We start from the raw sequence: 16095 nt of genomic DNA on the forward strand, positions 1-16095 counted from the left end.
GAATATATACATTCAGTCACTCGAAAGGCTTAACACATTAAACAATTGGTCCTGAAATATACCCGGTCTACACAGGAAACAGAGCCCAGCAGCGCGGCCCTGATTAGGTCTCAAATGACTTGCTTACCGTCCAAAACAAGACCATATTCTTCTTGACCACAGCTGCACTTCAAATCTTACCAAGAATGACATCAGAGGGGAAGTGATGAATATTGTATATTGTTGTCGCTCAACCTTTGTTATTTGTAATTTTGGAACCGGAAATTTCCACTAAAGCCTAAAAACAAGAAGAACCATGACACCAGCCAGTGTGTTTTGGACGTAATATCCCATTTTATTTAGCTTCTGCGCACAAAAGGCTCTACAAAGGTTACAACATGGCCCCCATTCACCAGCATAACAAGAGAAAACATCACAGGGGAAGGCACAACATTTCTGCAGTTAAAGTTAAAGTTAAGTTAAAACTCTACCAACAAGTAATAATGCAATGAAACCGCTGTTCATCATTAAAATTGGTTAAAAGGTCTCAATAACCTTTTCTTTTAAAAAAAAAAAAACTTGACAAGGTAAAATAATATAGTTTGTTTATAGATGTAAAATTAAAACTTCTGACGCTGATGTACAAATGCATTCTTTGAAATGATTCAAATGGAATGTATAGCAGCACATTTTAACATGAAATTATGATTTCTTTTGCTATCGTACTGCATCACTGTTATCAACCAGATCCTGAATCATTCATTTTGGGGAGGTCACTAACAAATAGAGGTGAAGGCAGGAATGTCTTTGATCCTACATGTTTCTCCATGGAAACTTTGTTAACATCAGTCAAGGCCCAAGCCGATACATGACAGACTTGGTTTTTAAATGCTTGTAGCCCAATAAAATAAAGGCTTTTTAAAATTTTAATCCACTTGAGTGCCTGGATCTGGATTTTTTCTAGCAAGAATTTTTTTGATAAAATGTCCATTAGTTTATTAATTACCAGTTGAGGGATTTTGGGAATTTCACTATTCGACATGCAATAACAGACTCCTGAATGTTGTTTTTGCGTGATTGCAGGTCTCTGAGTTCCATGGAGGAGATAGTTGTTGTTGATGTGCCTGTTTGGTGGTGTTTCAGAGGATTGAGGCCTGGTCAATGAAGGTGGCCAGTGTGATGTCACGTTGTGAGAGACCTCCGCAGTCATGTGTGCTCAGTGTAATCTGGACCTGTGGAACATTTATCAATATGAAGCAAGGTGCTAACAGATAAACAAATATGTGTGTTAACTACACACACACACACACATAAACAATTTTACAATTATTTACTATATTGACGAGTCAAAGTATAGACCCTTTCAATCTGTTCCTAGAGGGTTTTCGGGTTTAAGCGTTCAAAACCAGCGCAGATACTTTGAAATTAAAATGATTCGTACTTAAGCATGATGATTTACAAATGTTTTTTTTATTATTATTATTTTTGTTTGTCCCAAAGCTACCATTAGCTTAATGTTGTTTTTCCTGTGCCACTGGAAATGCCTTAGGAATGCACATGTTTGTTTATGTGGTTGAAAGGGTCTATAAAGAAGTTAACCATGGGGACAAAATTGTCCTTTGAGTAATTTAAAACTTTGAACAATACAATTTGATGGGCCCAATATTATTATGGGCCGGCTGCATGCCAAACCAAAAGCTTTTATTAAAATTGTTTGTGCTGAGATACTTTATCTGAATGAGAACTGTCGTCATAATCAGGAACTTGGAGGTGGATGTTGTACCTTATTATAAACATTGAACCACTCAGGATGATGGTCCATCTTTTCGGCCTGCAGTGCAACTCGTGACATGAATCCAAAAGCCTGTCACAGAGCAGATGTTAATTCATTTACCACAATCATTGTGATCAAACAGGAGATTGATCCTTAAAGACATTAACTTTCATTCTGCTTTGTTTATTACACATCCGTGCACAACATGTAAACATTACCTCAGTAGAGTAAATATTATTTTTCTCTCAAGATAATCAGAATCCAAAAGTTTACAAACCGCAGAACAACAGAGTAATGGATATGATATGATAATTGCTTTCCTTTGTAAATGTTAGTTATGTCCATGTCCATTCTGTGGGAGATAGTTTTAAAAGTCTACCTGGTTGAAGTCTTTGAAGATAAACTCTTTGTAGATGGCATCCCTCCCCACAACCTCTACCCACTGCGCATTGCGTAGTATCGGGAGCAAGTGCTCTCTCTCCTCCGCTGTTAGGGATTGGATCTTACCGGCCTATAACCATAACAAATCCAAATGCTGTTTGGTCAGGTTAAGATGAAGCAGATTGATGTGCCATGTGACATACAGATAGATAGATAGATACTTTATTCATTCCGAGGGAAATTTTAGGCATCCAGTAGCTTATACAGTACACACATAAAGGCAAGCATCAAATCAGCAGAGCTGGGAAACCTGTATGGCTTTGTTCCAACCATTCACTAAACCAACTGATTGTTATCGGATAAACACTTTAGCCAGGTAGATGAGCTAGTTAGTGGAATTGCCCGTTTTAGGTGCACAGGGAGAACCGATGGACGTTTACTGTAAAGCTGGGTTTTCCATCTCTGGATATCAGTGTGCTAATTTATTATATTTATTACATCCATTATACAACATATGTGTAGTCCCACGATCAAGTGCTTGGCATTATACCATATACCAGATGTGTGTGTACCTCAATATATGTGATTGTGTTGGATAATTGCATGTCATTATTAATAACTAGACTAGCTAGACTAACTAAAATCTAACAAATTCATTCATTCATTCATTCATCCTGTAAATAATGTGACTGTATCACAAAATATAGTTGTATTTGCACATTGTTAGATGTTACATATTCATTGTACAGCATGTCAATTGCATTCTTCAGGTTTTACTATCTAAAACAATTATATGCAGGCTGGGGGCAGCCGTGGCCTACTGGTTAGGGCTTCGAGCTTGTAACCGAAGGGTTGCCGATTCGATCCCCGACCCAGTACGAAAAATGTGGGCAGGGGAAGTGGTTGAGCACTGCTTTCCCATGCCCATGCCCACATCCATGGCTGAAGTGCCCTTGAGCAAGGCACCTAACCCCTCACTGCTCCCCGAGCGCTGCTGTAGCAGGCAGCTCACTGCTCCGGGTTAGTGTGTGCTTCACCTCACTGTGTGTTCACTGTGTGCTGTGTATGTTTCACTAATTCACGGATTGGGATAAATGCAGAGACCAAATTTCCCTCACAGGATCAAAAGAGTATAGTATACTGGTTTCCCATACATGGACTAAGCCTAATCCTAGACTAAAGCTTTTTCTCCATTTTCTCCATAGATCTCCACTGAAATTCTCTTCTAGTCCAGGACTACAGATTCATCCATGTACGTAAAACTGGCCCTAGACGTATAGTAAGTAATATTTTCGATAGTTTAGAGAATAGCTAGGCAGCTAGGTCCACTGGCCAGGTACCCCCACCCCATGACTGTATACAGGCAGACTAAACAGGGGCAGCTTCCCAAACAACAACTGTGATTGGCTACAAAAACCTCCATCTGGAAACAATGATGACTTGCATTCTCTGGGCTTTCTGTTGCTGGTCACATAAATGGCATTCCAACCAACTCCTCCCTCCCCCTCAACACACACACACCAGGCTGCAAAATTCCAGAATTGAATTGAAACAGGCTCTTAAATTCCAATTAAATTCTTAAATTTCACTTGCATTTCAATTCAGGTAGCAAACAGGAAGCAGAATTGCAATTCGAATTGTGCACAACCCTGACACACACACACACACACACACACACACACACACACACACCACTGACAGCATCACATGGGACTCACAAGTGCAAAGACATCTGATTATACATTTCTTCCTCAGCTTGTGAGATATGCCACTGCTTAAATCAACACTAATCAGGGTTTGCAACAAAAACCTGAATATTTGTTATTATTAACTTACTAAACAATTATTAGGTTTCATTATACAGTATACACATATACATTTGCCATAAACAAAGTGAGCACAATCATTGTAGTCAACACAAACAGGTCTCATACAGACATATGGTTGTGTATAACAGATGCATAACAGATCAGTTAAATAAACCAAAACAGAAAATCTATGTGTTTATCAGGCAAGAGCTTCCACAGCATTTTAACAGTATGTGAGGGGGCTTGCATTTAACAAAAGCACATGACTGGTAGTGTCTTGTGTCCACTGTCCCTGCGTGAACCAATATCTGTGTTTCGACATCAGAAGCACAAACAGATGTCACAATGGAGCCCACTGAGCTGATAAGGATGAATGACTTCAACAGGTATCATAGCAACCAGCTTATCTGTTCCACATCCACTAATAATGCCTGACAGGCTTTAGGGACGTGTAGCCTACTGGTGACTGAGAGAAGAGAAGGCTTACGCCTCCATTCACTGATTTAAACCTCACACATCTTTGTAAGCTTGAATTCAAAGAAAGAGACTAGAGAAATACATAAAAAAGCAGGAGAATGTGAACTGAGTGTATGTGGCATATGGGTACACATGAATACATATTAATAAATGCATTAACAATTAGAATACTATTTGTGCTGTAGAGTAGTCAGGACAGCAATATTCAACAGAACACGATCCCTGCTCTTAAATGTCAAGCTTACGCGTACTCCCATTTATACAATCAAGATAGACACGATACCTTATCTACTTAAGTGAGCACATTAAGCCCTCTATTGTGTTCTCCTTTTCATTTTTACTGTCTACCTGCATACTGTGATAGGTAAGGAAGTATAAAGTAACAGGTATGCAAGCCAGAGCAGCCACTGTTTCATTGTATCATGCAACAAGGCTTTGTAGTGTAACAGCAGATCAACTTGTTATCTTCACTGCTGTAATAAGCCAGAGAGAAGCCATGAGAGTGTTCTTACCATGCTGGTAGAGCTGCTCCTGCTTGCTGTTTCAGCCGCGCTCAGGCTAAGTCTCTCTGACAACACAGGCAGCTGGAATTCATCACAAGGCCCTGCCTGACAAAAGGCTGCCCTGGCAGAAGCCTGAATGAAAATGCCAGCAGCTGAGTAGAGTGGCAGGCCACCACCTGGAGGCAAACAGACAGCCTTCATCCACGCTGAACCATCAAACCATGTTTACTCCTAAAGGGTCATGAGAATAAACAAGCCCTGATAGATTTGAACCAATGTTAAATGCCAACATCAAAATGCATTTAGAATTTAGAATTTGATGTGGACAGATTTTGACTTGCATACACATACTCAGAAATGCATATATACTGTATCATGTAAACATCCACATAAACATAATACACATCTTAATGGAAATGCAAATGCTTATAAAGCTCTAATAATGTTTAAGCTTTTAACTAACCACAGTAATTATGTGCTGCAACTTCATTTGTTGTTTTTTCCGCATAGGTGAACAAGCTGCCTGTGAATTGGGAGGCAGGAGTAGGGTGAGTTTAGCTGGTCGGTCATCTGTGCACCACAGGAAATTGAGCTAATTCAACTTGGGAGTATAGGGAGAGTGGAAGTCACTAATAATGTTTCACTTTAATTCATTAATAATTGATTGTGCAACTACTTTAATTTACCCTTTTGGGTATATTTTTCTTAGACAGAAGTAGAATGTCAGATGTGAATACTGTATTATGACATTTTCTGATGTGAGCTTTGAAGGGAAGACTCAGGCCATTTTAAATACCAGTCCTGGGTGTGTTAAATAGTGCTACGGACACTGGCATTCACTCTATGAGTGTTTTAACAACTACTGTCAACATAGTCATAACCACTGTCATCATCGTTACTACTATCATCATCATCACCGTCCTTGTAGTTTATGGCAGCCATAAGTCTTGTACACTTTGTGCCACTCCAGGCGTTTTTCACAAATCATGGCTTTTGCATGCCTTTAATGTGATCCTATTTGCTAACCTCAATAACGTTTTAATTATAAATTGTTTAATTATAAACTAACCAAGACAAATATCTATATAGACAGTGACCCAACCTTTTTGATTGATCCTGCACCATTCATGGCTTTGAAACACATTTCTTGGTGATTCATGTATGCACCATTGTATGTAATTTATACATAAGACGGCACAAAAGTATCATTTGGTATGGCTGATGTTTTGCCTCTATAATAATATATACATTACATATAATACATATAATCGACCACAGCCAAGATTAATCTGATATTTGGATTGGCTATTTTATCCAATTTTATGTCAGTGTCCAAAGCCCATGCAATAAAAAATACTCATGTTGATCTTTGAACTCTGTTTATATTCATGTGTCATAAACTCACCGTGAGACCATTCTCATAGTGTGCTGGGACACCATTCTGACAAGACGATAGATTCAAAATGAAAGGCGTCCATGGAGTACTGACTAAGGCCCTACTGGTGGTAATTTTCTCAAATGACCTTTGCAAAGGAACTTCAGATAAAGGTGAGTGGGTTTATGTGGATATACAATACATATCTGAGTGAGTGGAGGACAGCACTGCAGGTTGCATAGCACTGTGTGTTTGTACCCTGAAGTTACTTATTTTCCTCTGTTTACACAGACTGTTGTTGTTGAACTAGAGGGCACGCATTCAGGGGCTATTTTTGGATAAGAGTAGTGATGATGTGTGAATGAATGGAAACGTTATGGTAGAAGACCTCTGACTGTCAATCATCATCCATCTTTGTATGAATTAGGTAGGATGCCTTTGTGTGAATCAGGTATCCAGTATGATATAAGGTGGTAATTACATTATAAGAACCCCTTAAATATGCAAAAAACTTCATCATGTATATATTTTTATGACCGCCGCGCAGCAAAGCGTAGGTAGGTCATATAGGTCTAGTCAGATTTTTTTTTTTTTTTTTTTTTTTTTTTTTTTTTTCCGCATGTCCAAATTTCCATCAAGGATTCCCGGGACACTGAAAGACCGGGGTAGACGAAACTTGGTGGGCACGTAACCCCATATGGATAGCATGGAACCATCGTTTTTCGTTTTGATCTGTAGCCCCCCCGCTGGACTGCACCCCCCGAAAGGAGGGTAGGGCAGACACAGTTTTCTGTGAATATCTCGAGAACCGTAGGGTTTAGGAGGACCATTTTTTTTTGTATGTTGATCTCAAAGGGCCATGTCAACCCATTCCATAATCACTCATTTCATGTATAACGCCACCTAGTTAAACACAAAAAAGTAAAAATGAGGTGTTGCAATCGCAGGTATCTGTGACCTAACATAGTCAAAACTGCACGAAATTGGAAGTGTAGGATCATTATGACACCCTCTGAATGCACGCCAAGTTTCGTGGAATTCCGTTCATGGGGGGCCACACAATAAATTAATTTATGTTACTATACACCAACTGGCCTGTAGGTGGCCGGAGACAGTTTTCTGTGAATATCTCGAGAACCGTAGGGCCTTGGAGGTCCACCTTTTTATGTATGTTGGTCTTAAGGGGCATGTCAACCCATCCCATTACCACTTATTTCATGTATAGCGCCACCTAGTTAAAAAATTAAAAAAGCAAAAATGTGTGTGTTTTCATCACAATATCTCTGGCTGACATGGTCAAAACTGCACGAAAATTGAAAGTGTAGGATCATTATGACACCCTCGAATGCATGCCAAGTTTTGTGAACTTTCGTTCATGGGGGCCTTACAATAAAATAATTTATGTGTACATTTAGTGACCATTACACCAACAAGGATTCCCGACACTGAAAGACCGGGTACCGCGAAAACTTGGTGGGCATGTAACCCCATATGGATAGCATGGAACCATCGTTTTTCGTTTTGATCTGTAGCCCCCCGCTGGACTGCACCCCCAAAAGGAGGGTAGGGCAGACACAGTTTTCTGTGAATATCTTGAGAACCGTAGGGTTTAGGAGGACCATTTTTTTGTATGTTTGCCTCAAAGGGCCATGTCAACCCATTCCATAATCACTCATTTCATGTATAACGCCACCTAGTTAAACACAAAAAGTAAAAATGAGGTGTTGCAATCGCGGGTATCTGTGACCTAACATAGTCAAAACTGCACGAAATTGGAAGTGTAGGATCATTATGACACCCTCTGAATGCACGCCAAGTTTTTTGGAATTCCGTTCATGGGGGCCACACAATAAATTAATTTATGTTACTATACACCAACTGGCCTGTAGGTGGCGGGAGACAGTTTTCTGTGAATATCTCGAGAACCGTAGGGCCTTGGAGGTCCACCTTTTTTATGTATGTTGGTCTTAAGGGGGCATGTCAACCCATCCCATTACCACTTATTTCATGTATAGCGCCACCTAGTTAAAAATTAAAAAGCAAAAAATGTGTGTGTTTTCATCACAATATCTCTGGCTGACATGGTCAAAACTGCACGAAATTGAAAGTGTAGGATCATTATGACACCCTCCGAATGCATGCCAAGTTTTGTGAACTTTCGTTCATGGGGGGCCTTACAATAAAATAATTTATGTGTACATTTAGTGACCGTACACCAACAAGGATTCCCGGGACACTGAAAGACCGGGGTACACGAAACTTGGTGGGCATGTAACCCCATATGGATAGCATGGAACCATCGTTTTTCGTTTTGATCTGTAGCCTCCCCGCTGTACTGGACCCCCCAAAAGGAGGGTAGGGCAGACACAGTTTTCTGTGAATATCTTGAGAACCGTAGGGCCTAGGATGACCAATTTTTTCCGTATGTTTGCCTCCAGGGGTCATGTTAACCCATTCCATGTGCACACAGATACACACGCACACACATACATTCACAGTAATCATACGTATGATGCATACTCACACAGTAGACATATGTACGCATGCATGCACATGCACAAACACACATACGCAGGCAAACACACAAGCACGCACACACACACACACACACACACCCACACACATAAACATAAACGTGTACACGCACACATGCACACAATTCAAGAATTTCTCAGAATTATGAACAGGCAAGATGGGGGTGGGGTTGTATAAAATTAATTTTACATGTGAAATCTATGAGCTAATCATGTTTTGGTACTTGTTGTCTAGCAGATACCAGTGAGAATTGAGTGTGGATAATGCAATTTAGTGAGACAGTTAGAATAATATAGGCCTTTCAGCGTGATTTATTTTTGTGGAAAAAATGTGCTGGACTGGGCGGCGGTACATCTAGTTATGCATACTGTTACCTTTACTTTTATTATGACCGCAGCGCAGCGAAGCGGCGGTCATATAGGTTTAGTCAGATTTTTTTTTTTTTTTCTTTTTCGCAGGCCCAAATTTCCGTCAATGATTCCCGGGATACTGAAAGACCGGGGTACACGAAACTTGGTGGGCATGTAACCCCACATGGATAGCATGGAACCATCGTTTTTCGTTTTGATCTGTAGCCCCCCCGCTGGACTGCACCCCCCGAAAGGAGGGTAGGGCAGACACAGTTTTCTGTGAATATCTCGAAAACCGTAGGGTTTAGGAGGACCATTTTTTTTTTGTATGTTGATCTCAAGGGGCCATGTCAACCTATTCCATAACCACTCATTTCATGTAAAGCCCACCTAGTTAAACACAAAAAGTAAAAATGAGGTGTTGTAATTGAAGGTATCTGTGACCTAACATAGTCAAAACTGCACGAAATTGGAAGTGTAGGATCATTATGACACCCTCTGTATGCACGCCAAGTTTTGTGGAATTCCGTTCATGGGGGCCACACAATAAATTAATTTATGTTACTATACACCAACTGGCCTGTAGGTGGCCGGAGACAGTTTTCTGTGAATATCTCGAGAACCGTAGGGCCTAGGAGGTCCACCTTTTAAATGAATGTTGGTCTTAAGGGGCATGTCAACCCATCCCATTACCACTTATTTCATGTATAGCGCCACCTAGTTAAAAATTAAAAAGCAAAAAAATTAGGTGTTTTTTCATCACAATATCTCTGGCTGACAAGGTCAAAACTGCACGAAATTAAAAGTGTAGGATCATTATGACACCCTCCGAATGCATGCCAAGTTTTGTGTACTTTCGTTCATGGGGGCCTTACAATAAAATAATTTATGTGTACATTTAGTGACGTACACCAACAAGGATTCCCGGGACACTGAAAGACCGGGGTACACAAAACTTGGTGGGCATGTACCCCCACATGGATAGCATGGAACCGTCATTCTTCGTTTTGATCTGTAGCCCCCGCTGGACTGGACCCCCCGAAAGGAGGGTAGGGCAGACACAGTTCTCTGTGAATATCTTGAGAACTGTAGGGCCTAGGATGACCAATTTTTTTTCATATGTTTGCCTCCAGGGGTCATGTTAACCCATTCCATGTGCACACATGTGCATAAACAGATACACACGCACACACATACATTTACAGTAATCATCACGTATGACACATACTCACACAGTAGACATATGTGCGCATGCATGCACATGCACAAACACACATCGCATGGCAAACACACAAGCACGCACATACACACACACACACACACACCCACACACATAAACATAAATTTGTACACGCACACATGCACACAATTCAAGAATTTTTCCGTCATCTACTCCTGAATTTTTGGTCATTGATACCGGGACATCGAACCACCGGGGTACATGAAATTTGGTGGGTATGTAGCCCCACTAGACTTTTTACGGAAAAATTTCATTTTAGTCCACCACCAACCCCGTGCTGGGCCCCCTGAACCGCAAAAAAAAAAGTTTTCCTAAATAACTACCTGAACCGTGGCACTGAGGATGAAGAATCTTTTATGGTATGTTGGTCTCAAGGGCCCACATCAACCTGGCTCATAATCACTCATTTGTGATTTGCACCCCACCCCCGGTAAAAATGAAAATGCAATATTATTCTGCTTTAATCGCCCTATCTTCAGTTAAGATGTTCAGAACTGCACCAAATTTTATGTGTATGATTGACCTGGCATTCTCGGGGGTATGCCAAGTTTAAGTAGAATTTCATCCATGGGGGGTCTAAAAATTAGGTTATGTGTACATTTAGTGACTGTACACTCATTGGCCTGTAAATGGCGGTGCACACATATACACATGCACACACACAGGCACCCACATACTATCGGTATTAGAGCGGCCGATACATAATTACAAATTCAGTAGGATTAAAAGAAAGCCAAAATAAATATTAATCATCATCATCATGGCTGCATTTTCAGTATTGGCTGGCGAAGTAGTCGTTTGTCCACTAGATGGCGATCGTTGCAGTGAGGCGTAATTTTGTTGGAAGTTAAAAGTGGGTTGGAAAAACAATGGGCGCTTCATACAAGGACTGTAATTTACCGCAGCGAACATCTAATAAGGATAGGACGATGTTCACATGAAGTGTAATTCCCATTTCTTCTTGAAGCCGAAATAAATCTGAGGATGTTTATCTGACATGCTTGGTTTTTACTGCAGGTAATGCGTTAATCTTGTAATATCAATAAGGACCTAGGTAATGTTACCGTTAGCGTTGGTTGAGTGATGGAGGCATTTGTAGAAAACTATAAATGCGGTTATACCAAGCAAATGTATAGCAGCACTGTTTGTATCTTTCGACTGTCATTTATTTCACGCGTGCTACAAAATCATTCTGTGCAATGGAAGATTTACCAACGTTACACCGGTCTGATACAGTTTTGCCTATACATGCGTGAGACTGAGGCGCCTGTTTATTTTGTTTTAAGTCGTGCAGGGTGTGAGGGAATCGATGTGCTTTGATTACAGCTTGGTAGTTGTAGTCTGTGAAATTAAAAGCACGTGTGTGTGAAGTATCAAACAATGACACCTTCATTTCATTATGGCTGCTTTAGCAAAACACCTTAAGCTACTGTGTAGTGGGTCCCATTTAGAAGTGGCTACTTCATTCGCTTTCCTTGACTTCGTGGAGCTGCGTGAATGTTATTACAACTTTCGCCACGATATGACAGTTTAAGTCCGCTTGATACTGTAAAGGCGTAAGCCATTGGTTTCAAAAGGAGATTTTATTTGTGTCACCAGCATAGCCTATTGACCATTTATGTTGTAAATAGGCCTACCTTATAATCTTACCTGTAGCTTAGGGAAGCTAACAGCTTTCTATTAGGATCTACTTTGTTAGTTACCGTTTTGTCATAACTCCCTGATGCATTTTTGCATTTAGAATAGCCAGAGTGTATATCTCAATCGGACAATTAAACAATATCGGTGCCTATGGACTAGGCTGGGTGAACCCAGCCAGATCTGCCCGCTATTTCTTTTTTGATTTCTTAAAAGATTGAGCTTGGTCTGATGAAAGCCAGACTAGCCATGGACCTCAGTTAAACAATGCAAGGGAACATGAATCAGCCTATATTTGCACTAACAATAACGGACAAAAGCTCTTCAACTTTGGCCCGTTAAAATGTGTATGAACAGTCTCTAGCGACGCATTTCATCAAGACCCATTTGGACATGTCAGTTATTTGCACCACTGGTTAGATGTAAAACAGCATTTCGTTTCAGACTAGGCTACTGTTACTTAATTTGTGCATTAACAATAACGTTTCAGACTACTGTTACTTAATTTGTGCATTGACAATAAAGTATTACATGAACTAAAGATGACTAAAATCTTATGTAGAAGAAGAAACATTCACAAAAAATCCATCCATCCAAAAATGACCTTTGTTTTTGATAGCTGTTGAAAACGGCATGGAACTGACAGAGATGTTTTTGTTTAAAAAATACATAAAAAAAAAATAAATAAATAAATAACATTATGCTGATACCTTTTGCTTTTCCCAAATACAATGTAGCCTACAGGTGTAAGTGACCTTTCATCAATCCAGTTGCAATGGATGAACTGTGATGAACTGCCCTACTTGTGATTGTTTAGAGATTTTAAAGGTTTTATAACAATGCTACATCTTCTTTGGCTATTCTACAATCTATTCACCTTTTCAGCACCAGTAGGCTACTTTCTGTGCAGCCGCACACACACACTCAGGCATGCCAAACAAGCATACACAAAAGTTTCAAGAGTGGGGGATGGAGTAAAATATGGAGACAAATTGAAGTGTGATTTATTTTCGCGGAACGGATGTACAGGACTGAGCGGCGGTCATATTTTGTACCGCTATGCGGTACATCTAGTTGATCAACTGTTGCAATGTTTTCTGTGTGTAGTTATTATCACAAATACTTTGTAGGCTTTTGGTTACTTATATTGTGTAAAGATACTGTGATTTTAGTTCCATTTTCCATTTTATAAAGATGCCATACCATTTTCTATTGAACATGATTTGAGCACTGCCATTAGTTCAACTGATTTCACTGATAGCATCATATTACATATGGTAAAAGATTGCTTTTATTGCACCTTTGGGGAAAGATACACAGTAATTTCCTGTGTATTAGCCGCATGATAAACTGCCAGACAGTGTTTCATGCAAATCATTTTTTAACAGTGTTAAAATTAGGATTAGGTTGTCTTTAAATCATACAGAAGAATGAAGACCCCCTGAGAATTAACTTCAAAGCTGAAGAAATGTTGCAACATCAATGTGTAAACCTCATTTAATGGGCAGGAAATGACAGCATTCATATTTAGGATGACGTCATCATGTGCTGGATGCACCTCAACCTCAATTCAAACTGACAGCTTTAGTTGAATCAATCCATCTTGTTTACCCGAAGGAAATGCACTAAATATGGGATTTTTATGATGTCTCTGCCTCAGGCAAAAACAACTGCAGGTGTAAGCTGATATGCGTTGTTGAAATGGATGGTATTCATAGAACCCCTGAGGCATAAAACTAGTCCCAGATGGCCAGGTTTAACATGTTTAAAAGTGTTGACAATTTTTTGTTTTGTTTTTGGCACAAACCATGTCCAGTTTTGAATGATAGCATGATGAGAGTGTTGTGAACATGTAGTCTTGAGCTCCCTTCGGTTCAGCCACACAGTGTATCTTAACCCATGACAGGTCATCTGCATATTTTGATCACCTTGGTCTTCAGATTGAGGAGCTCTATATCAGTTGTCATTTATAGAGCAGTGTGTTGTCCAGTGGTACCCGCTCTCCATTGTGGACATCTTATCATCCAGAATGAAAGCTCAGAGGAGGTTTAGCTTATCACAGAGCCAATTTCTCTTCATTGGCAGTTACACTGGACAGGTCATACCTCTTATGAGAGACATAAATAAGCTGTATCCTATGGTTAGTTAACTTAGAGGGGAGGCAGACCCAGCAACAGTTTCAAAGATAAAGTTGGGACACAAGCCATAAATTAACGTGAAGACCAGTATAGAGTTGTACACTGGGAGAGCAGGTACTATTTAAGCAATATGCCACTAGTGGGATTGGGGTTGGTAAAGGACATCACCACGGTTGTAATTTCGGCCATAGGTATGAGGCAGAAGTGCATGAACAATAACATCTAGGGAAAAATAGGGTCTTTATATATTCACTGTGGAATTCCTGGTACAACAATAGTCAAATTGACTTCTGATAAAATAAAACATGTTAGAAATAGTGTCCATGGTGTTCAAATATGTTTATTGCATAGATCAGAAAAACATTATATATTTATAATGTATTACATTATAGTTACATTGTACTTTCATAATGGCTTCAAACAAGATCAGTCAATCATGTTAATAATTGTTGTGGGGTCCTCAAACTAGGAGATAATGTTTATGCTGACTTTTTAAAAATCTTATCTGTAATGGATCTAAAATAGACAATAAGGAACTTCATATAAAACTGAAGTTAGATACAGTACATTTGACCTCTCCTGTCCTTATATGTAGAAAACACCTTGAAAATGGATGAAGCCTTGCTAACAGTCCACAACCAACTGACAGAAGACATCACAGTGCTCTATGCCTCAGACTACTGCCACAAGGTAAAATGCTCCATTGAGAAGGCTAAGTGAAAACATTGCTCCATTGTGATAAATGTTCTAACAGAAGTACCGAATTCTGCCTCAATCCTCTCTGCAAATACTTTATTACCAACAGCGTCCTTTTTTCGCCTAATTGGTGTGTATCCATTTCATCACACTACTGCCAAAACATTGTACTGCACAGGATCAGGTGTTGTTAAGACGCTCTGTAGTTATTTATGAAGATGTATTTGTAAACTTGCTTGCTTCTCCTATTGCTGGTTGAGCAGGGACTTCCAACCATCTGCTAATCCTTGTATTATTTTGTAGGAATGTTAAACTAAAAGAGAACTCTATCAGTACAGGGCTAGGAAAACAGTGACCTTCATATGGGCGACAACAAAAACAACAACAACTTGCATTTGTATGGCGCTCTATCAAGGCACCCAAAGCACTTTATAGTGAAGGGGGAACCTCACCAACCACCACCAATGTTAATGGGTGATGCAGGGCAGCTATTATGCCCCAGAATGCTCACCACACACCAGCTTGATGTGGAGAGTGAGGGGATAGTTGAAGAGGGACTATTTATTTTCAGTTTCTTATCCAACCTGAAGAGGTTCAAACTAGTGCTAATGTAGAAATGTAAACAAATATAAGAAAAGGCAAATCCATTTTGTGCTTTGTTCAAAATGAGATGCACCTACCCCCCATTTGTCAGTTATTTGTTGCATACAGACTGACCTGCTGGTAGTGACATGCGATTGAATAAGCCTCTTACTGAGAGATTGAAATGCTGACTCTCTCCTCCTGCAGTGTCTGTACCTGCCAGTGGTCAGTGTGAGTACAGGACAGAAGAATGCATCTGTAGTGGTCAGCACGCTGTTCACCCTCACTCTAAAGGTTGAGCCGGACTCTCGAAACCGGACTTTATGCAGGTAAAATATTCTATGATTGTGAGTGAAGTTAGCCAACTAACAAAGCATCTCAAAGAACAGTAAGGACTCATCTCTGGGGGCTATACTGGGGCAGCAGACATAAGTACTGCAGTAATTAATCGATTTTTGATAAATTACAAATATACCTCTATGTTTGATTGTGTAAACAACTGTGTATATGATGCATCATCAATACAAAAAATATCAAATGTTTCATTTCTGATCAATGGTTTGTTGTAGAGGTGAGCAAAAGCAGGGGTCACATTTTGGTATGAGAAACGTATGAGTAA

At 39.9% G+C, this 16095-nt stretch overlaps 2 protein-coding genes across 2 annotated transcripts in view; one reads left to right on the forward strand and one right to left on the reverse strand.

Annotated features, from left to right (window-relative positions):
- Positions 1–309: 309 nt before the first annotated feature.
- pcbd1 (pterin-4 alpha-carbinolamine dehydratase/dimerization cofactor of hepatocyte nuclear factor 1 alpha) lies at positions 310–5142 on the reverse strand. The gene is made up of 4 exons (XM_048270573.1): positions 4932–5142; positions 2133–2264; positions 1763–1843; positions 310–1211 (listed from the first exon to the last, which is right to left on the reverse strand). Exons 1-4 carry the CDS (start codon positions 5121–5123, stop codon positions 1119–1121), a joined length of 498 nt encoding a protein of 165 aa, XP_048126530.1. The 5' UTR covers positions 5124–5142; the 3' UTR covers positions 310–1118.
- Positions 5143–5453: 311 nt separating this feature from the next.
- si:dkey-192p21.6 (uncharacterized protein LOC565246 homolog) overlaps positions 5454–16095 on the forward strand; it is a 41140-nt gene continuing 30498 nt past the window's right edge. Inside the window, exons 1-4 of the mRNA XM_048270570.1 lie at positions 5454–5470; positions 6347–6470; positions 14794–14888; positions 15684–15805. Coding sequence (XP_048126527.1) covers positions 6386–6470; positions 14794–14888; positions 15684–15805 — 302 coding nt within the window. The 5' untranslated portion in view covers positions 5454–5470; positions 6347–6385. The remainder of the gene's footprint in view (positions 5471–6346; positions 6471–14793; positions 14889–15683; positions 15806–16095) is intronic.

This window comes from Alosa alosa, chromosome 18 (assembly GCF_017589495.1).
Source record: "Alosa alosa isolate M-15738 ecotype Scorff River chromosome 18, AALO_Geno_1.1, whole genome shotgun sequence".
In the NCBI taxonomy this organism is placed as follows: domain Eukaryota; kingdom Metazoa; phylum Chordata; class Actinopteri; order Clupeiformes; family Clupeidae; genus Alosa; species Alosa alosa.